Source organism: Mytilus californianus, unplaced genomic scaffold, assembly GCF_021869535.1.
Source record: "Mytilus californianus isolate M0D057914Y unplaced genomic scaffold, xbMytCali1.0.p SCAF_8, whole genome shotgun sequence".
Classification (NCBI taxonomy): Eukaryota; Metazoa; Mollusca; class Bivalvia; order Mytilida; family Mytilidae; genus Mytilus; species Mytilus californianus.
The window spans coordinates 113,308,127-113,332,511 of record NW_026262734.1 but is presented as its reverse complement, the minus strand read 5'-3'; the positions used below and the strand labels follow the sequence as shown (position 1 = coordinate 113,332,511).

The 24,385-nt window shown below is 32.0% G+C and overlaps 1 protein-coding gene across 1 annotated transcript; it reads right to left on the bottom strand.

Annotated features, from left to right (window-relative positions):
- Positions 1 to 12,881: 12,881 nt before the first annotated feature.
- Positions 12,882 to 22,474, bottom strand: LOC127710638 (elongin-B-like). Its single transcript, XM_052216579.1, has 4 exons — positions 22,331 to 22,474; positions 18,035 to 18,178; positions 16,903 to 17,002; positions 12,882 to 14,446 (listed from the first exon to the last, which is right to left on the bottom strand). The coding sequence occupies exons 1-4, from the start codon at positions 22,448 to 22,450 to the stop codon at positions 14,334 to 14,336; spliced, it is 477 nt and encodes a 158-aa protein (XP_052072539.1). The 5' UTR covers positions 22,451 to 22,474; the 3' UTR covers positions 12,882 to 14,333.
- Positions 22,475 to 24,385: the final 1,911 nt, after the last annotated feature.

Below are 24,385 nucleotides of genomic sequence, written 5' to 3'. Positions count from 1 at the left end.
AGATTTTTAAAAGACATTGTATTATTGATAAATGACATTTTGGATTTTTTTTTACTTTTCTTTGGTAAATTGTTTGAACAATTTTGTGGTAGGTTTGTTTGTTATTCTGTATAAACTAATTGTCTGAGTGTGTGTTATTTTAATTTTTACTTGATCCTTTCCAGATTTGCAAATTCATTACACAATAATCTATTTGTATTAAAGGATATATTTCATTACATTACATTGTGTAGATAAAGTTGTAGAATTTCATAGATAAGTTACAGATCTTTATTAGTTAGTTACAAATGAAAGAAAAAAAATATCGGGAACTATTAACTATATATATAAAGTTTGATTACACTAAGTGTTTTTAAATGATTTTCACCTTTTATCAAGATAACACACCATCTGGTAATTGTCAATCACCCAATTATAATTGTAGTGACAGATTTATTTGAAAACTATTAATTATATTGGGTTATAATTTGAAAATAAATATAACATAATATCTAATTACATCATATCTAATTCTAGAGAACTATAGTTAAAACATATCTAATTTTAATTTTACATTATTGGTTCCTGGAAATAAATTTCCCTTTGAACAGAGATGGTTTAACTAAGAAGTATTTCATCAAAAATTGAATTCTTGGGATTCCTTGATATGCTTATTCTAGCAATGTACATAGATTTTGGATATTGGACCATAATAGGTAAATGTCCAATTTCAATTTTTTCAATTCTTTGATCACAAACCTATGCTGTATCAAATATTCAATCACAATCCAAATTCACAGCTGTTTTTAAGTTTAAATGTTGTATCCATACTTGCTCAACTGTTCAGGGTTCGACCACTGCAGGAAAACCTGGTTTGCTGTCTCTCTGACAGCCTCTTGTTCAGTGTTCAATATGAACTTATTGGATTAAGTTTCATTTAAATGCAAAGAATGTTGATTAATAATGTACGATAAATTGCCCTAATACTCACGATAAAGAACTTTATTAGGTCTCGTGATTTATTCTTGCGTTATCCTCCATCAAAATGATGTTACTGACGCATGTAAACTAAACAGCAAGGTTAGAAATCTGTCCAGTGACAAAAGAATCAAGTATTGGAAATCCATCTGGTGCCGAGAATAGCATTCACAAACAGCCCTTTTCAGGGCCATCAATATATTACAGAATAAGTCCACTTTTGTTGTACATACGAGACATTTTAAGACTCAAAATAATTCTCTGACATAAGTGTTTTGACAACTTGTTACTAGTCCTACAGTAAGAAATGTGCAAGAGCTTCTATAACATGTATTTTCAATGTTTCCAAAAGGCCATTCTACTATTAGTTCGATATAGGTAAACAAATGTGGCCTCTTAGAATAGGTGCATATCCAAGATTGTCAACCTTTAAAACTTAAAGAAAAAAATATTATATCATACCATTTTTTCATACATATATAAAAATACAATATGTCTCTGGTCATACGAAAAAAAAACCAACAATTTTAACACATTTCGCGTAATACATGTACACACTTCCATTTTTTGACACCTTTTTGAACCAAAAACTGGAAGCTAATATCCTGTATTCATAAAATTTTCTTAATCTGTAGTAACATATGTTTGTTCTTTGTCAAATAATTAACAGGTTTTTGTGCATTAAACCTGTATTAAAGACTAGTTCTGAGACACATGGAATTGAATTGATTGACAATTTATAATGTAAGTCATTAGTTAATAAAGGCATTTTATTATATACCAATGGATTATATTGATATTTTTCATTTAATGTTTTGCAATAATATTTGCAATTGAAAGGTGTATATTTTTGAAGATTTTATTCTTTAGTATATCTTTTTTAAAATGAAATCAAAACGGTTATAATGCATACAATCAGTATGAGTTAGAACAATTCTTTTAGTATTTTTTTGTCCTTTAAAACGGGTACAAGAGGGGATTTGCTTAGATATTTGTTAAAAAGCAATAAAAGGAGCACCCCTGTCTCGCCCCCTCACAATGTCAAAACTATAGGTGGAAATATTTTGGATTATGCCCTGTCTACTGTTCAGGTTAAAGTTTTGGTTTAAGGTACATTTTTGTAGTTTACCATGAGTTCATGGACATGTCAACTTGAATCTTAGTTCAGATGTTCATTATAATATGGACTTATATTTTAAATATGTGCCAAATTGGTGCCGTGACCCAGATTTTGCAGTTCACCAAACATAAAATGTGATAGTGGGTCATATGGATGCATATTCTTGTTTTTAATATTTTTTTTATAGTGCAATAGTAAATAGAAATTAGCTTGTGATTATTTTATTAAAAAAAAGGTTGTTTACATCAGTTTGAAAATTCTATAGAATGCAGTGAACATTAAGAGGAAGGTTACTCATTAATTTGCAATAAACTGTATGCAAAATTAGGTGTTGTTATCTTTTATGAGCAGATTGGATACAGTATTTCATTATTTCATTATTATTTGAAAAATTTATATCTATATTTCTGTTCTCAAAATTTGTTATGGAAATATCTTATCAACTGGTGTTTGAGTTGGTCTTTATGAAATAAAGCTATAAACTGTTAATCGCAACATTAATACCATGCAATTATTCCATACACAAAATATAGTTGACATATAGCTTATAGTACCTAAGAAACATACATAACCATGAAAACTTGATATTGACCAATGAACCATGAAAAAAGGCAAAGGTCAGACAAAACATACCAGACTGACATTAAAATTATTCAACCATTACTTCTTAAAGATGTAGTCAGGTGAAATTTTAAAACATTGATACTTCATATCAGAAGAGCATTAGTTACGGAACAAAATAAGCTATGGCGGGAAAAGGCTAACTTGCACTTTTACCTTATATTTACATTGGCATTATTTGGGTCTAAAATTGTAAGAAAAGAAATCTATAATCTGTTTAAATTTTGGTATTTGACCTTTTATGAGCTATTGAAGTCTTGTATGAAAAGAAAAGTAGGTGTTATGGGGTAAAATATTTTACCCTGTACCTTAGGAAAACAAGAGTGCACACGCTGAAATGTCTCACCTGCTTTACAGACCATTGATTTTATGTTGATAGTCCTAAATATAAAGCTTTACTACAAGTATCACATAAACTTAACATGATCCAAGAAAATGAGGTCAAGGTCAGATAAACCAAACCGAAAATACATATTCACCTAACAATCATTCCGTACACCAAATATAGTTGACCTATTGCTTATAATATGTATAGTTTCTTAGAAAGGAAGTTAACCAGGAAAACTTAACATTGACCAATGAATCATGAAAATGAGGTCAAGGTCAGATGAACCATGCCAGACAGACATGAACACTGTACAATCAAGCTATGCATTAAATATAGTTGACCTGTATTGCTCATAGTATCTAAGAAACAAACTTAACCATGGAACTTAACATTGACCAATGAACCATGAAAATGAGGTCAAGGTCAGATGATACCTGCCAGACAGACATATACACCTTACAATCATTCCATACACAAAATATAGTTGACCTATTGCTTATAGTTTAAGAAAACCCAAAACATACAAACATAAGATAGAGCAATGAACCTTGAAAATGAGGTCAAGGTCAAATTAAAGCTGCCAGACTGAGATGTACATCGTAAAATATTTCCATACACCTAATATAGTTGACCTATTGCATATAGTATTAGAAGAAATTCGTAAGGGTTCCACGGAACCCAATGTCTCGCCTACTTTTGCTGTTCATCGCAGGCTCAACAAAAATGGGGAAAAAATTATCAAAAATTTTCCTCTAGATACTATCTTTTGATTGTAAGAAGCTTCTGTTCAAGTTTGGTAAAAATCCAAGAAGGTTTATGAATCTAATAAATGTTTCAAAACTTTAACTGCAGACTGTACCTAATGTTAACTGGAATAAAAATAAGTCCATTTATAAGTAATATACGTAAAAACAGGAAATAAATTTAAACAAAATTTCCTTCTAGATACTTAGCTTTTGGTCATAAACAAGCTTCTGTCCAAGTTTGGTACAAATCCAGGATAGTTTAAGAAAGTTATTAAAATTTTGAAAGCTTTAACCACAGAGTGAATGTAATGTTAACTGGAAGAAAAACTAAGTCCATTTATAAGTAAAATACTGATAAACAGGATTTTTTTTTTTAACAAAATTTACTTTTGAATACTATCTTATGATCACATACAAGCTTCTGTCCAAGTGTGGTACAAATCCTGGATAGTTTAAGAAAGTTATTAAAATTTGAAAAACTTTAACCACAGAGTGAATGTAATGTCAATTGGCAGAAAAACTAAGTCCATTTATGAGTAAAATACGGATAAACAGGATTTATTTTTTTTACAAAATTTACTTCTGGATACTGTCTTATGATCATAAACAAGCTTCTGTCCAAGTTTGGTTGAAATGCAGGATAAATTTGCTCTTACGAAGTAAATAGACGCAGATATATAAACCATGAGACGACTGGATGCAAAGCAATACTAATTAAATGCTAAGAAATGATTAAAGCGAATTAAAATAAAACATTTAATTTTGGCAAATTATTACAATTTCATATGAAAAAACAATAATAGACGTTAAAGTTAATTCAATCAATGTTTAGCACCATTTATCAACAACACTTTGCTCACACGTCTATATCCAGCGGGTAACAATAAATCTTAAATGTCTTGAATCCATTGCGAAATAATCCGAATCCAAATTATCAGGTATAAACTAAGTTGCTCGATCGTTCTTTAATCACTCAATTACATTGTAAATTCGTCTATCCACAGTAACAAATTAGCAAGGAACATACGCTGAAAAATAAAACTTCCACAGAAAATGAGAATGAAACTACTGATCATAAATATTGGGTGGGATAAATAATGGGAGGGTTAGTTTTCGGCTATCAACGGCAGAATGAAAAACTTTAATTCCTTTAAATCACAAGTCTATAAAGGAACCAATCAAAATGCATTGTTGTGTTATAAAATTCATAACAAGTTGTATCATTAGCTAAAAGTAAAGAACCGAAATAATTCGAACAGTATAAAGTCTATTTCTTTAATCTTCAGTCGCCAATTATATATTTTTAAATAATTAAAAATAGCACGTTTAAGAAAGTTATGAAAATTTCAAAAACTTTAACCACAGAGTGAATATTTTAGGACACCGCCGACGACGCCGACGGAATGTAGGATCGCTATGTCTCGCTTTTGCGACAAAAGTCGCAGGTTTGACAAAAAAGAACAAAAACCTTAACTTTAACCACTGAACCATGAAAATGAGGTCAAGGTTAGATGATTCCTGCCAGTTGAACATGTACACCTTTCAATCATTCCATACACCAAATATAGTAGACCTATTGCTTATAGTATCTGAGATATGGACTTAACAAAAACTTAACCTTGTTAACAGATCCATGAAATGAGGTCGAGGTCAGATGAAACTGTCTGACAGGCACTAGGACCTTGCAAGGAACGCACATACTAAATACAGGTATCCTATTACTCATAATTAGAGAGAAATTAACATTGCAAAAAATCTTAACTGTTTTTTCAAGTAGTCAATGAACCATGAGGTCAGGGTCAGATGAACCATGACAGACAGACATGTACACCTTAGATCATTCCATACACCAAATAAAGCTGATCTATTGCTTTAGTATCTGAGAAACTGACAAAACCACAAAAGTTTAACATTGACCAATGGACCATAAAAATGAGAGCAACATCAGATGAAACTTGCCAGACAGACATGTACACCTTTCATAGTTAACCTGTTGCTGATAGTATCCGAGATATGGACTTGACCACATAACTTAACCTTAAATCATTGATCCATGACAGGAGTTCAGGTGAATCATGTCAGATGGACCTGTAGACCTTGCAAGGATCCCATATACAGTTATCCTATTAATCATGAGTGAGAACTTGACGTGACAAAAAATTTCATTTTCAATTGGTAACCATAACAAGCATTCTGAGAGTATTGCATGACAATACATGACAATACATAGTCCCCTACTTTCATTATACTGGAACAAAATGCTACACTTGATCTATAACTTGTCATGGTGTAAACTATATAATAAAAAATTCGTAAGGGTTCCGCGGAACCCAGTGTCTCGCCTACTTTTGGTGTTAATCGCAGGCTCAACAAATTGAGGAAAAAAATTAATAAAAATATTCCCCTCTATACTATGTTTTGATTGTAAGTAGCTTCTGTCCAAGTTTGGTAAAAATCCAGGATAATTTATGAATCTAATAAATGTTTTAAAAACTTAAACTGCAGAATGTATGTAATGTTGACTGGAAGAAAAACTAAGTCCATTTATAAGTAAAATACAGAAAAAATGGAACAAAATTTTATCAAAATTTCCTTCTAGATACTAGCTTTTGATCATAAACAAGCTTCTGTCCAAGTTTGGTACAAATCCAGGATAGTTTAAGAAAGTTGTTAAAATTTTAAAAACTTTAACCACAGAGTGAATGTAATGTTAACTGGCAGAAAAACTAAGTCCATTTATAAGTAAAATACGGAAAAATGGAATTTTTTTTTTTACAAAATTTACTTCTGGATACTATCTTATGATCATAAACAAGCTTCTTTCCAAGTTTGGTATAAATCCAGGATAGTTTAAGAAAGTTATTAAAATTTCAAAAACTTTAACCACAGAGTGAATGTAATGTTTCCTGGCAGAAAAACTAAGTCCATTTATAAGTTAAATACGGAAAAATGGAATTTTTTTTTTACAAAATTTACTTCTGGATACTGTCTTATGATCATAAACAAGCTTCTTTCCAAGTTTGGTAGAAATCTAGGATAGTTTAAGAAAGTTATTGAAATTTTAAAAACTTTAACCACAGAGTGAATGTAATGTTAACTGGCAGAAAAACTAAGTCCACTTATAAGTAAAATACGGAAAAAATGGAATTTTTTTTTTTACAAAATTTACTTTTGAATATAATCTTATGATCATAAACAAGCTTCTGTCCAAGTTTGGTAGAAATCCAGGATAGCTTAAGAAAGTTATTAAAATTTCAAAAACTTTAACCACAGAGTGAATATTTGTGGACGCCGCCGACGACGACGCCGACGGAATGTAGGATCGCTATGTCTCGCTTTTTCGACAAAAGTCGAAGGCTCGACAAAAATCAAGTCAATATCTTCAAGCATGATGAAAAAAAGGTGTGGAAACTGATTGTTTGAGTGAATTTTCCATGTCCAAGGACCATAACTCTGCACAAAATCATTAGACTGTGACAAAGTTTGTACTTGATCTGTAACTTATCATCATTAAGCTACATACCAATTATCAAATTAATATCTTCAAGCATGACCAAAAAAGGGTGGAAAACTGATTATTTGGGAGCATTTTCTAAGTCCAAGGACCATAACTCTGCCCAAAATCATCAGATCGGAACAAAATTCGAACTTGATCTGTAACTTGTCATTATAACACTATTTATCCCCGGCTTAGTATATTTCTAGGAGTTTGATTGGTTAACGCACGTCGTTACAAAACCCATAGCCCCTGGGTGTTGCTAACCCATATCCCCGGACATTGCTACCCATTACATCGGGGGATTTCACGTGCGTTTTCCTTAGTTCCATGGTTGTTCCTTATGAAATATCAAATTCTGTAGATTTTCCATGATGTCTGTATAATTAAATACTTAATCCACTAATGATTTTATCTTATTACATTTGTATATCGATTATTTGCACTCATTTTAGTAAATGGATCACTATGCAGCCACATTGTCAATGAATGGTACTACTGACCTAGCTATGCAAATGACCCACGTTGGCATCACACCGTTTATGATGTAACTCTCACAACATTGCGTGCCAAATTCAACCCATTTCAGAAAGTACCCTACACCCCGTTTAAATTATGTCAAATTCCCAGATTTCAATAAAAGATATTTAAAAAATGAAAAAAACGTTGCTTTCACGTTAAACTTTGTGGTCGAATTTCTCTAAAAAAATTGCCAGATTTAGACTAAGACCGGGGATAAATTCGTTATCAGTATCCTGTATACCCTTCGGCTGCGCCTCAGGGTGTACTTGGATACTTCAGGGTGTTAAAATATCCATATCTACGGATATGAACGTAGATAACTTATCAATTCAATATCTTCAAGCACGAAGAAAAAAGGTGCGGAAAACTGAATATTTGGGTGAATTTACTAAGTCCATGGACCATAACTCTAGACAAAATCATCAGAAAGGAACAAAATTTGAACTTGATCTGTAACTTGTCCATGATGAAAATATAAACCAAATATCAAATCAATATCTTCAAGCACGAAGAAAATAAAATGCTTTGCTGGGCGCAGCTTGATACGACCGCAGAGGTCGAACCCTGAACAGTTGGGGCAAGTATGGACACAACATTCAAGCTTGATACAGCTCTGAATTTGGATTGTGATTAAATATTTGACACAGCATAGGTTTCTGACACAGAAAGAATGTGGTCTAAGAACTTGAATTTTTTTAATTTACCTATTATGGTCCAATGTCCAAATTCAAAATACATGGTTAGATTCAGCATATCAAAGAACCCCATATATTCAATTTTTGTTGAAATCAAACAAAGTTTAATTTTGGACCCCAACTTGGACAAACTTGAAAACTGGGCCCATAATCAAAAATCTAAACACATGTTTAGATTCAGCATATCAAAGAACCCCAAGAATTCAATTTTTGATAAAATCAAACTAAGTTTAATTTTGGACCCTTTGGACCTTAATGTAGACCAATTTAAAAAACGGGACCCAAAATTAAAATTCTAAATACACGGTTAGATTTGGAATATCAAAGAACCCCAATAATTCAATTTTTGAAGAAATCAAACAAAGTTTAATTTTGGACCCTTTTGACCTCAATATGAACCAATTTGATAGCGGGGCCCACAAATAAAAAATCTAAATACATGGTTAGATTCAGCATATCAAAGAACCCCATATATTCAATTTTTGTTGAAATAAAAAAAAGTTTAATTTTGGACCCCAACTTGGACCAACTTGAAAACTGGGCTCATAATCAAAAATCTAAACACATGTTTAGATTCAGCATATCAAAGAACCCCAAGAATTCAATTTTTGATAAAATCAAACTAAGTTTAATTTTGGACCCTTTGGACCTTAATGTAGACCAATTTAAAAAATGGGACCCAAAATAAAAAATCTAAAAACACGGTTAGATTTGGCATATCAAAGAACCCCAATAATTCAATTTTTGATGAAATCAAACAAAGTTTAATTTTGGACCCTTTTGACCTCAATATGAACCAATTTGATAGCGGGCCCACAAATAAGAAAATCTAAATACATGGTTAGATTCAGCATATCAAAGAACCCCATATATTCAATTTTTGTTGAAATCAAACAAAGTTTAATTTAGGACCCCAATTTGGACCAACTTGAAAACTGGGCCAAAAATCAAAAATCTAAATACATGTTTAGATTCAGCATATCAAAGAACTCCATATATTCAATTTTTGTTAAAATCAAACAAAGTTTAATTTTGGACCCTTTGGACCTTAATGTAGACCAATTTGAAAACTGGCCCCAAAATTAAAAATCTAAATACACGGTTAGATTCGGCATAACAAATAAATAAATGTGGTCAAAGATTTTACATATCTAATGCGCCATACTGTGCAATTAAAGATTACTTCTTGAAATTTTTCAATATTTGAAACTTGAAAAAAAAAAATATTTGAAGAATAATTCTTTTTAATTTCTGAAATCTGAAATGAGAAAAAATTGACCCCCCATAATTTCTTTCTATCCCCCCCCCCCCCCCCTTTTTTCCCCCAAAAAATTCTTTCCCTCAAGATATGGTCATAATCTCAATTCAAATTTCCAATGGAGTTTGCAACCATAATTACCCATTTAAATTTACCATAGTGCTAACTTAATCTATTTTATAATAGAATTTAAAATATAGTGTCAAATCTTTCATATGAATTTTTTTGTAAAAAAAAAAAGATGCAACATTTGCAGATATTTTTACTGGTCTTCCTTTATAAATATGCATTTCTTTAAACATAATTTAAAAGCAGTGTAAGGGAAGTAACCAAAACGTTGTATTTGGATTACCTCCCTTACACGGTTTTAAATTATCTTAATTGTTCATTAACCATTACTTTATACATAATTTAAAAGCAGTGTAAGGGAGATAATTTCAATGATGTATTTGATTTATCTCCTTTACACTGCTTTAAATTATGTTTTGTACTAAAGTATTTGTCCATTAACCAGGACAACCTTGTTTTTCCCCCATTTTTGCCCCTAATTCCTAAACGGTTTGAGCCATAACCCCCCAAAGCAAATCCTAACCATCCCTTTGTGGTATGGAAACTTGTAGTATAATTTCAGAGAGATCCATACACCGTTCCAGTTATTGTCTGGAAACTAGAAAATGCTTATTTTTGGCCCCTAATTCCTTAACTGTTGGTACCATAACCCCCAAAATCAATCCCCACCTTCCTTTTGTGGTATTGAACCTTATGGTAAAATTTCAAAGAGATCCATTCACTTAAACTAAAGTAAGAGTGCGAAAACCAATGTGTCTTCGGACAATGACGCCGGATGACGACGCCGACGCCAAACCAATATACGACCGCAAAAATTTTTTGCGGTCGTATAAAAAGTGTGGAAAACTGATTTTGCCAGAAAGACGGACGGACAGAGTGCAAACCTAAAGTCCCCTTTGACTTCGTTGGTTGGGGACTAAAAATGAGGTCGAGGACATAGGACATATTACAGACAAAAACTTTGTAACAGAAGACTTCTGCATACCAGGTATGAAGCATCCAGGTCTTACAACTACCTTCTGATATATAAAGCTTTAAACCAATATTTTACGTTGTCACCTCCGCTGTATAGTAATCACTATGTCCTGCATACTGCGTCACAGGCGAGACAAAATTCACTTGAACAACGGAGCACAAAAATCAGATAAAGGCCACATTTTTTATTTCCATTGCAAATAAACATAAACAGACGAATACACAATACAATTAATGAACTTACCCAGAACCAAATATCAGTGCACAACCTTTGATGTGTAGTAGCACTTGAATTTGACAAGACCACTTGCAGGTGAAGATAAAGTCAAAGCAATAAGTTCTTAGCATATGTTAGGCATGAGACATAATAAATAAACTGTTTACTTAAAGATATTTGTAGCCTTTATGTAATTTTGATAGTATAATGCAAATGATGGAATTGAAATAGCAATACTTTAACATGTAAACTATGCTAAACTTTCAAAGTCAAAGAACCATGACTGAAGGTGCAGGATAGAAATAAGAAATACTAATGATGATGCAACTGCATAACAAAATACCACTGATTTATCATAAATGTTTCCATTAAATCTGATCTAATCACAAAATTGCACATCAACTATGTAAAAATTTCAAAGTTAAACTAGACAAAGTGATGCCCCCGCACTTCATTCTGAAGTAACTGTATTATAACAAAGTCAATGTAGGACTTTCTTTGCAATATTATTGTGTCTTGGAGACACAAATGATACCCCCGCAGATTCAAAGTGTTATTCTAAAATACACAAAGTTGAGCATGGGAGCACATAGGTCTATGGTTCACTGTAGGAGGAGTTATACTGAAACGCTATGCACCTCTTATGCAAGTATATACTCCGAAAATGACAAACTTCAACTATCTCCCAAAAGAGCAAATATCAATAAAAATCAAAACCCTGACCACATGCACACCTTCAATATATGTACAAACAGCCATCAAAGTGAAAACTTCCTAACATTTAAACTGTAGGAAGAGTTATCAGGAATAACTATATACCCATAATGGGACAGACGGATGGGGATAAAACAATATGCCCCCCCCCCCCCCCCCCCCCCAACTTTCAGTTGCAGGGGGCATAAAAACCACGATAAGGATGAGGGCCATATAATCTCCATGGAAACTTAACATTCAAATGTTAATACAAATGTATACCAAATATCATTGCATTACTAATAATGGTTTATCTTAAGGTAGATTCATGGTATACCGCCATCTTGGATTGTACAATCGCAGTACACAATCGGTCTAGATCTTTGCCCAAATCTGCAAATTTAGAGACTTTTTGGTGATTTATTGCATTATTCAAAATGTTTAAATAAATACCAAATAATTGTGTTTTTAGAATCATTTTTCCAACTTGGCCATTTAAGGGGAGATAATTCTTTTAGTAAAAAATTATACTGGACTGATAGGGAAATTTTAATTTTGTACTTGTAGCAAGAAAACAAGTAGGTGACACCATTTTTTCTTTTTATTTTCTTAAAGCATATTATAAAACCTATCTTCTCATATTTTATTTCAAAATTCTATCTCATAGATTTCTTTTTATGCACAAAAATGTGTTTTTTTCATGAACAATCTAAGAAAATTTGTGCAATTTCTGATGACCCGTAGCTTGAAAAATAGCACGGTGACCCATACTTTTTATTATATTTTTGGAAAAAGCATAGAAAAATCTTTATTTTGGCAAAGTATAAAAAATTCTATCTGAGGAAATATATACCTATGATCTACCTTAAACTAACCTAATCACAAACTTTAAAATGTTAACTACGCAAAAGTTTCAGTCATTTATGGACCATGACTGAGGGGCAGGGGCAAAATAATATCCATGGAAATGAGATTTGTCAATTCTTATATAAAAGTTATTGCATACTAAATATCATTGACTAATGATATGAAAAAACACTTTTTTTGTGAATAAAAGAAATCTTTGAGAATTTTGAAATAAAATGAGAAGATAGGTTTTCTTGAAATTTTTAAGACTGCAAGGCCAGGGTTAAGAGTAAAACTATTGGCAATAGTAAATGGCAAACAAACTGAACTCTTAACAGTACATTCTATATTTATATCGTGTAACATTTCAGTCCAATACAAACATGTACAAACACACTGCCGAGACAGCACTAAACACTTTTCATACATCTTTAATTCTTAATAAATGAACTACTTATTGCATGTACAATTTTTCATAATATTTAAATAAGTAAGAATCAGAAACAAACTCAGAACTGAAGAAATGCAATACACATTTTATGGAGTATCGCAGGTTTAAATATGAAACAGTTTCAGCAAATATTTAAAAACATTTACATATTTTACTTAGAGACTTTTACAGAAAATTTGAGTTGCTTTATGGATTTCATTGTTTATACTGTATATCTATGAACATAAAAACATGTGAGGCTCAACTGTAATTATATAATTGATTTACCCTTTTTTATAATGTGATAAAATTATTTATTAAATAAATAAAAGGAAATGTGAGGAAAATGTCCATTGAACAGCAACCCAACAACTTCAAAAATATTGAAAATGTAAATGTAAGGACTTGAACAATTGAGAAAGACTTTACCATTTCAACTACCGGTATGTGAAGCCGTAAATCCTCCGAAACCTATTAATCATTAGTCTCCTGTTAATTCAGGTACTGTTAACACATGTTCATGACTTTATAATAAAAAGAATTGTTCTTGGTAATAAAAAAAAGCATACAAGTATAAACAAATCAATTCAAATACTGCTCAATAAATAGACCTATTAATCAGATAATTTAAATCTACAAGAAGGAATTATGTATAAATGCAAAACTGTGTGTATACATATATTTTCTGACCTTTTACCTTTGATGTATGGGGTATCCATTACCAATTATCAGTGGATTTAAACACTTCCTCTTGAAAATTTACATAAAATGATAAAAGTTTCAAAAGGAAAAAAAAAAATCCGGCACAAATAAAGAAAAAGTTCTCCATACTAAAATAAATAAAAGCACTATGGATATTATTAGTGTTGACATAAAGTTGTATATTCATTGCCTTCTTCAATAGACATCACTGGGCCTTTCTTCTTCTAAAAGTGATAAAATATGGAGAAATAAAAATTAACGGAGCATTTGATTTTTATGAAAAATTTGTATAGCTGAACTGGAAAAAGGAAGACCCGGAACAAGGGTAAAAACTTATTTATCTTTTTAAGATTGTTGTATCTGTTCTCAGCTGTCTTCTATAATTTACCATGAAGCCTCTACTAAAGTAGCATTGGATTATATCATTGCAAATACTTTAAGTTGGCAGTAATTGTTAACAGTTCTTAAACATGCATCCATCCTTCTTCAACCAAACAACCATTCACATCCTCTTTAAAAAGACAATAAACAGTACAGGAAAAGTACAAAATAAATTAAGTTAAAATGTCAAAATAACTGCTAGTACTGATGGCTTAAAAAAAATACTGGAGAATTATCTCCCCTTGAACGTGATGATCCGATGATAATGAGGAGAGAACTATGATGCTGTTTGTTCCTGTGCATGTGTGGCTGTATCCTGTGGCTTCATGACATCTGGTAATTCTGGAGGATTAGACAAAGGTGTTACTTCTAATGCCTCAAATTCTCCATCTGAAAAAAAAAAAAAAGAAATCTGTAGGAAAGCAGTGACTGTTTATGGTTATTTACAATGGGTTTGTTTAATATTAATCATGATAAACCAGTTCATGTCTTAACTGACATTTTAAATGACATAAACACATTTGTCTTTCAGCATATACAAAAATATATCCTTTGATCCCTAATTCCTTCCAATGAAGGTCAACAAAACCAAAATGCAAACTTTTAGTCCTAGATAAATTATTTTTTTATTAGTTGTTATTTGCATTGAACTTGCTTTAAGTAACTGGGAGTACTCCCAGTCTTTACATGCTTTAAGTAACTGGGAGTACTCCCAGTCTTTACATGCTTTAAGTAACTGGGAGTACTCCGAGTCTTTACATGCTTTAAGTAACTGGGAGTACTCCCAGTCTTTACATGCTTTAAGTAACTAGGAGTACTCCCAGTCTTTACATGCTTTAAGTAACTAGGAGTACTCCCAGTCTTTACATGCTTTAGTAGTTTAGTTAGCAGTGTTGTTTAGTGTTGATCTGAAGAATTAAGCCTTTTCAAAAGTTTTTGTAGTTTGTTCTTATGTTGTGCTGTTGTACCATTGTCCAGGTTAGGGGAGAGTTGGGTGCCCTCAAACATGTTTAAGTCTGCCACATTCTGTATGTGCCTGTCCCAAATCAGGAACCTGTAATTCAATGGTTGTCACCAAGGATCCGGAAATAGTTTACAAATTCGGTCATTTTAAGATGACTTAAAAGATGGTGTCCCTTCTTCCAATTGTTGATATAACACTAGATTCAAAGCATCAACGAACTTGTATTGACTGTTTCATTGCATTTAATTCGTGAATTTTCTTACCATTTCTCTAAAACGTTCAAGAACAGTTTAGGGAAGGCAACAGTTTAAAATTGAAATGATTTTAATGACTCAAAATGGTTAATTTCTCAGACATCGCTAATGTTTCTTTTGATTTTGAAGACGAAATTAAAACCGGAAGTTTTGCGACAATACATAAAGTACGAGTAATTCCGGATTCATTTCCGGGAATCATTTTGTTTATCAAATTGACAGGAAATCACCGCTTTTTTAATTTTATTACCTTTAAAAGTTATTTAAGTGTTTGAATATAACAGATAATAGTTGCACTCGTTTAATTTGGCATGAAATCATTTTGCATTTTTCGATTAGGTGTCTAATCTGCTGAAGACAATTTCACACATGTGAATTACATAGTAAATAAAGCATGTGTGTTACTCGTGAAAAATTACTTTTTTCTACGTAAATTAGATTAAGTTTTAATTTTTAATTCAGAATTGATGAGTGTCTTTGCTGAAAAGTAATTAAATAACGAATACAGTTGTCATGGAATTTAAATTTCTTTATTAGGGACTTATCATTTTTTATCTGGGAGGGAGGGCTGGTTTTTTAGAAATCAAACATATAAAATTTTCTTGATCCCCTATAATATTTCATTATTTTTATTTTATCCCCCCTTAAAAACATTTAAAAAAATTTGATCCCCTCTCTATTAAACATGCCAAAATTTTAACATGCAAAACACTTACCTTTGACACACATGACATACATATATGATATACTTGAAGATTCAAAAGTTCACAAATGTTTCATTAGAGATAAAATTGATCCCCCACTTCAAAATTTATAAAAAAAATTTGAACCCCCTTTTCCACTTACAGAAAAAAACTTGACCCCCCCTACATTTGGACCAGCCCCCACCCCCTCCCAGGTAAAAAATAATAAGTCCCTAATAGTTCTGAGCTTGTGATCAATGACAGGTGTGATTAAAAAAACACAGGTAAAAAGCGATTAGTGATCATTAGCCAATATTTCCCGGAGGCATTAATATAGTTTTAAGGAGGGCCCTCAGGATTATTAAACTATACTGGAGTGGCAGATTTATTACAGGAAAGGGATTATAAAACAAATATAAGTGCAAAATTGCGATTAAGAAACCTGATCTCAATGAAATAACCGAAATTATTTCTTTAAAAAAATAAAATTTGTCCTAAATCCCAATTTTTCGTTTAGGACAAATAGCTTTCAGTTTAGGTCATGTCTAGCAAATATGATCGTTTCCGGAACCTTGGTTGTCACATGTTGTTGTATATCATAGTTGTTCTTTGTTTGTTGACTTCATAATAAATATAATTACAAACTTTTTACCAACAAGATGATCATTAAACTATAAACCACAGATTTTTATTCAACGTCAGCTCAGAAGTGCACTGTGGCTATATATTGAGCCAAGCAAGTTTAAAAAACATCATGATTACATGAATTAAAATATAACTCATCCTCCAGGCTACAGACCCTACTATAAACAACCCTGCCTTGTGTTTTATACATATCTCATTTCCAAAGAGTGTGTTTATATATATGTTATATATACACTGCGCATGCACTGTCATTGAAAAGTCCTGTGATATAAAAATATTGTGACATCCTGTTGAACCTACCATCTTGTCTAAAAGCTAATCCAATAGTAGCTGGTGCTTGTGCTCGAGCTGTGGCAAAAGTAAAACCATAGTCTCCTAATGTCTTATTGTCGTCCAATGGCTAAAATAAAAAAACAAACGCAAAGATAAAACTTCAGACATCTTTTTGTATTCCAATTGTTGAAATATAAATGTTAATATCTAACGTCCTGGCATCTAAGTGTTGTCCAATGGCTCAAAAAATAATGTCAAATTCACAGGCACTTGACTCGGAATTTTTTTTCAAATATACATTAATATAATACTTTTTTTTTGCAGAGACAAAAGCCTGTGGTCAAAATACTTAAATATTTCTTTGCACTGGGGTCTATTTGACAATTTATGGACTGGGTGGTCAGGGTGTTTCTCTAAAAATATCAGTGACCTCCATAGAGAAACTTTCACCGGGACAAAACCCCCATGTGTTGTGATCAAAATTATTTCATTTCTCCCATTTGTTGTGAGAAATAGTGGATAGCCTGTTATATTAATATAGTTTATTAAATTAATTTCATTATAGAATATAACCAATATTATCATTGATTGTCATTTGTAACAATTCCAGTATCAAGCCGTCACTTCAAATCAGAACTGAGAAGTCACATCATAAACGAACTCATACCACTTCTCCTTATCTTTATATTCATACACTGTATCAACGTTTGTAGCAACAAGAAATTTCATACCCGTTTGTGAAAAATGTTGAATAAAGATTTGTAGTGGGTAATAATGAAATGATTTTAATGAAATAAATGCATGCATTTTCCATTCTGAGAAACTACAATTAACCAGATGCACTTGATGTGTTCAATTGATTCTAAACTACAAACATGACAAATGAATTTGGAAACGAAAATTTTTTCCATTTTCCTTTATCAAGTGACCAACTCTGTTGAGGGTGCCATAATAAGAACTGAGCAAAACCAATAAGTCTCCAAACTTTGTTTGAGAGACTTAATAAATGTCTACTTTCTGCTGAAGAAGGCATGAATTTTGCTGTGAATTACTGCTAAGGAAAATATAATAAAAAAAAAATTTCAACCTTCAGACCATACATTATTTTTATTTTAATGGCAAAATGCAAGCAGCCTACATATATTAATAAAGTATTAACCTGATCATCTTTATACAGCCTCTGATCTTCAGGTCTGACCTTGAGAATACCTTCAACTATTCTCTTTACTTCATGCACGGTTGTCGACTCCTTTGCATCTGTGAAGATAGTCGCCTTCTTCCTTCGTAACATTAAAAATACATCCTAAAAGTATAATAAATATAAAATGAATAAATTTAGCTTTGGAGAATTAATATATGTACTAGAATTAAATTGGGGATCCAAGGAACCAGGATCACACACTTGGTAACCATGCATCCAGGGATTTCCAACCCTCATTTTGGGTCAGAATTTGGGTCCCAATCCTAAAGAGAAATATGCTCTTTTTTTCCAAATTTTCAGCTCTAAAATTCCCAATCGTATAAAGACATCGTAGTGAGATTTTGTTGGTGTCGTATCTTGGTTTTTCTTGGGGGGGCATTTTACTTTGTTAAATTGTATACAAGTTCTACTGGTATTATTATTGTCTTTATGTATACTTAACTTTAGAAAGATATAACAGTTTATAATTTGCCAATCATGTATAGTACACCTATGTTATTACAGAAAATATATGCCTGTAATAACTAAAGGGTGTTATTACATCTTTTCTACATCTCTTCAAACCGATTTCTCAGACATATATCACAATGTATTTTAATTCATTGTACGAAATAATGATCAGAGCATGTAATGAGGTTCTGAGCAAGCTTCCCAGTAATTCCCAAATGTCTCATTTTATAAGTTACATGCCTGTAATAACTAAGTCTTGTTATTACATTTTAGTGTATCCCTTAAAAGCCTTGTCTCATTGATTTATCATGGTTGATCAAAAATGTATTAATTGAATTGGAAAATTAATTATCAAGGCTATACAAATGCTATACATTAAGTTTCTGCACAAAGTTTCAAGAAATCCCAAGAGCCCACTAAAAACAAAAATATATTTTGATATATTAACTAATAACAAACATATGTTACTAGATTAAGAAATAAAGAGCAGACAACTCATGAAAGTATCTGTAATAACACATGTATGTTATTTTTCTCTAATAACTTTTAATATTTAAATGGTTGACAAACTGAGATGTACAAACAGCAATGTAACTTTATAGAATATATTGTCTATTGTAAGCTCCTATTGAGCTTAACATTGAAAATTGTTAACTGATTGAAAGTCACTGGACCATGACCTAGGGGGCAGGGTCTTAAAATAGTTATCAAATTGATATACATGTAGCCGTACTGATAGTAATGCAACTTCATAGAAAATATCATTGATCTATTGCAAGTAGTTCATATCAAACTAACTTAAGTAGAAAACTTATTGAAAATTGCTAATTTATTGAAAGTCACTGAACCATGGCCTAGGGGGCAGGGCCTCAAAATAGTCGTCAAATTGATATGAATTGATAGTAATGCAACTTCATACAAAATATCACTGATCTATCAAAAGTACTTCCTATCAAACTAACTTAAGCAGAAAACTTCAACATTGAAAATGGCTAACTAAATCAAAATCACTGGACCATGGCCTCAAAATTATCGTCAAACTGATATGTACTGATAGTAATGCAACTTCATACAAAACATCATTGATCTATCACAAGTACTTCCTATCAAACTAACTTAGGCAGAAAACTTAACAATTGTTGATGCCGTCATCGCCGTTGCCGGAAAAGCAATCACTATGTCTCGCTTTCCATGACTTTCGTTGCAGGTGAGACAAAAGGGGAAAAAGAATCCATAGGGGCAATCAAAATTCTTAAGTCAAAGATAATAGACAACACTTTGGAACGCTAGAACTGTGTTTTGATGTTTCTCTATATAAATGAAGACCATCAAATAATAACCATGATTATATTATACATGTTATATGTGGAGGAAATATACAATGTATGTATATTATACATGTTATATGTGGAGGAAATATACAATGTATGTATATTATACATGTTATATGTGGAGGAAATATACAATGTATGTATATTATACATGTTATATGCCATTATGGGGAGGAAATATACAATGTATGTATATAAAGATAAGGAGATGTGGTATGACTTCGTATATGCAGTATATTTGGTTTAAACGCAGTTCACTTTATAATATATATATGCCATACATAATTGTTATCTGCAGTACTGATTAAATTCTAATTAGGGGTTTACATGAGAATAGAATAAGATTGTACAAATGTACATCATATGAGTAAAATACGGGTTCACAATTTTTTCAAAAGAGAATCAAAAGGTTCAGATGAAGCAGCAGACACAAAAGTGAGATAAACTTATTGACATCCCAATCACGTTAGTGAACAGTATAGTCTATAGATACCATCAAGTCTGGTAAATACTTTTGTTCTGTAAAGACTGTAAGTCTGTTCATGTTATAAATAAAATTGAGAATGGAAATAGGGAATGTGTGAAAGAGACAACAAACCGACCAAAGAGCCCAAGGCCACCAATGGGTCTTACTACATTGTATGTATATGTACATAATGTATGTATGTATGTATCTACATAGATCCCTCTGTTTCGGAGCACCCCTCGAGAGCTGCGAGGGTACAGTGGAATTTGTGTATGCTCCCTATAGGGAGTAATGGAGATGTGTCACCAACGTATTTACAAGGACAATTCCCACCCAAACACAAAGGGAGTGCTAGGACACCGGGCAGTCTGTTATTATAGCGGAGGAAGCCGAAGAACTTGGAGAGAACCTCTGGGCAGCTCGGCAGACACAGAATAACCCAAGAGATATCAGTAGATTTATCTCTGGGTTAAAGTTGGAGGCAACATTGACCAACTGAGGCCCCCAAAGTACCCATTCTATGTACCATAGATGTGTGTGGGAGCTCGAGGGTGAAAATCACCTTACTGATGTACTGACATTTTTGGGCGCCCCGAATTAGAATGGAACTCAGGACCATCAGTCTTAACCACTAAACCATGCCCCCATACGGTATCGGGTCCGTTCGCGCCCTACACGTTCGCACCCCACACGTTCGCCCCCTGGGTCCGTTCGCACCTTTTTTTTTATTCAAAAACCCGATGAATTATAAGATGTTTTTTAAGATGTTTATCTCAAAATACAGAAAAATTCGGCAATTTTTGAATTTTTTAAATGAAATATTGTTTTAAATTGATTTGATGATTAATTATTTATGATTACTGTTAATTATATATGGTGTTTACACAGCTAAACTTGATGTAAATTCTGCATGTAGTTATATTAGCATGTATTTAACTTGGTATGAGTAAAAACAATTAAGATTCAAAATGTTATTGTTGTTGAGTTTAAAGCGGTTTGGTATCTTAACATTTAAATAATATTCAACACAAAAAACCTTTTTTAGAAAGTCACTTTATTTTGAAACAATGAAAAAAAAAAATACAGAAATACACTAACCAAAACACGATTAAAAAGATATTCAACACAAAAAACGTCACTTTATTTTTGCATGTTTTGAAACAATGAAAAAAAACTTATTTATAGCAATACAATAACCAAAACACGATTAAAAAATTATTCAACACAAAAATCGTTTTTAGAAAGTCACTTCATTTTAAAACAATGAACAAAAAAAATATTTATAGCAATACACTTAACAAAATACGATTGAAAAATTATTTAAGACAAAATCAATAAAAAGGGTGCGAACGTGTAGGGTGCGAACGGACCCGGGGTGCGAACGTGAAAGGGGGCGAACGTGAATGGGCGCGAACGGACCCGGATTCCCCCCATACAGTGCGTACTGTAACAGACTTGCACAGAAAAAAATATTCACAGGCCAGTCCTACAACCTCATCAAACAATTAATAAGGGATCTATATAACTAATTACAATATTTGTTTATAACTGCAGGGGGTTGAGAATAACCTGGTATCTTTATGTTTTAGTATCGCACAGGATCTGTATCTTATTTCTTACGCAGTAAATTGTAAATGATCGGATTCAAATGGAAAATTCGCAATGACACATGGTCACGGTGTTCTGCGTAATCGTAACAACTACGGACTCAACATACATCGGTTATTTTTCATCATGGATAAAATGTAGAATGGGCATTTCAGAAATACGGATCATAAAATGAAGTCAATATGATGCAAAAACTAAGAAAATTCGTTGTTTTCATGACCGGCCATAGTAACAACAGGATACTATGATCTACACAAACGGTCGAGGTTTAAGCCCTTGTACTTATTTCCGTTATTAAGATCTCTATTTATACATGAGGTTTCATTCATTTTGTATAAACAAATTTCTACACAATGGGTTTTGTCTAGTCTATTTCAAAACGTTTTCGCTGTAACCCACCATCTTGATTCCTCGTTTTGGAGTCAACAGAACACAGCGCCACCTATAAACTATTTGATGAACTGCTTCTGATTTTCTTCCTAGACTTTTATAGTAAAATTCTTTCTTTTTTTCTTTCATTGTTTTATTGTTAAATATCTGACAAAACAAAAAGGCATTTCAAACAAGGCGTAAGGTGAATATACAAAGAAATGTAGCTTTCCCATCTCTCCTTTTTGGTTAAAGGGCAGTAACCGAAGTTCCCGCCGTTTTCGTAGCGCTGAGCCTTATTAAAATCTTTTTTTAAAATACATGTGCTTAATCATATTACTATAATTTGTACTTCCTGTCACATATCAGTATTCATTATATGTACTATTATTGCACCTTTGATTACCATGTTGTTCTAATGTAAATGATAGATTAGTGTATTGGTTAGAACAAAGAGATATTATTCATGATGAGCAAAATGGCTTCCGTTTAAGGTAGAAGTACCATTGACCATCTAAGTACATTGAAACTAGAAAACTGAAAAAGTTATCAACATTCACAGCTTTCATAGATTTTAAAAAAGCGTATGATACTGTTAGTAGAAAATTATTGTTTACTAAATTGGATGATTTAGGAATTAATACACATTTTTGTATGTACATTGGAAAGCTATATATTCACATGTAGAATGTTGTATTAAACTTAATGGTAATATGACAGACTGGTTTAGCGTTAATTCAGGTTTAAAACAAGGATGTGTATTATCGCCTGTTATGTTCAATATTTTTATTAATAGTTTAATTGATGTAATAAAAGCACTATAGACATTGGTGTAGACATTGATGGTGAAAAAGTTGGTATACTTTTATATGCTGATGACATTGTATTTATTGCTGAAAATGAAAATAATTTACAGACTCTATTAGATGTATTAAGTAGTTGGTGTGTTACCAATTGTATGAATGTGAACTTAGATAAAACTAAAGTTATCCATTTTAGGAACCCTTCGGTTCAACAAACATCTAAATCTTTTTTGTTAAATAATAATACAGTACAAATAGTATCTTGTTACCAATATCTGGGTCTAATGTTGACAGAATATCTCGATTATAATGAGATGGCTAAAGCTGTAGCAAGGTCGGCAAGTCGAGCTCTAAGTTTATTGATTGTTAAAAGTAAAGCACACATGTGGTTTCCAGCACAATACCTTTACAACATTATTTGATACTCTGGTCTGGCCAGTCATAAGCTACGGTGCATCCATTTGGGGCACTCGTTCATTTTCTTGTATAAAAGCTGTCCAGAACAGAGCTATCAGGTTCTTTATGGGTGTTGGCAAGTATACGTCAAACGATGCTATTAACGGGGACATGGGCTGGAGACCACCTAGTGTAAAACAATGGACATGTATCTTTAGGCACTGCATGGGCAAGATGTAGTGTCATGACCAATGACAGAATAAATTATAAAGTTTTCAAATGGTCACATAAAAATGCTGTGAATAATAAGAAAAACTGGTGTAATAGAGTCATGAAAAAACTTAAAGGTTGTAATTTTGATTTGTATACTAGTATTGATAGTGTGCTGCATAAGAATATTGTTCTACAACTTGAAAACGTTTTATTTAATAAATATATTGCAGAATGGCAAACGAAAATTTTGTCACAGGGTAATGGTAACAAGCTTCGTACTTATAAGCTATATAAATCACAATATTGTACAGAGTTATATTTAAAACAAAATATGCCTATTAAATTTAAAAGTGCTTATGCAAAATTTAGGTGTGGTGTTGCTCCACTTAAAATAGAAACAGGACGATATGAGAATAAACCAATAAATGAAAGATCTTGTTTTATGTGTAAAAATGAAATTGAAGACGAAAAACATGTATTTACTTTATGTCCTTTATATGCAGACCTTCGAAATATATTGTATAGTGAAGCAGTAAAACATAATGATCAATTTTATAACTTATCTAATGACGAAAAGTTTATATTTTTATTCAGAAATGAAGAACTATGTCAGGTAGTTGCTAAAACCTACTTTAATATTTTAGGTAGAAGAACAAATTTCTTATTTGTATAT

Bases quoted from the DNA above. Each gene is read 5' to 3' on its own strand.
- LOC127710638 (XM_052216579.1), bottom strand. From the start codon at position 22,450: ATGAAAGAAAAAAAGAAAGAATTTTACTATAAAAGTCTAGGAAGAAAA. The intron at 18,179-22,330 runs GTGGGTTACAGC...TTATACTTTTAG, and splicing joins CAAAACGAGGAATCAAGATG to GATGTATTTTTAATGTTACG. The intron at 14,447-16,902 runs GTAGGTTCAACA...TTTTTTTTTCAG, and splicing joins ATTAGCTTTTAGACAAGATG to ATGGAGAATTTGAGGCATTA.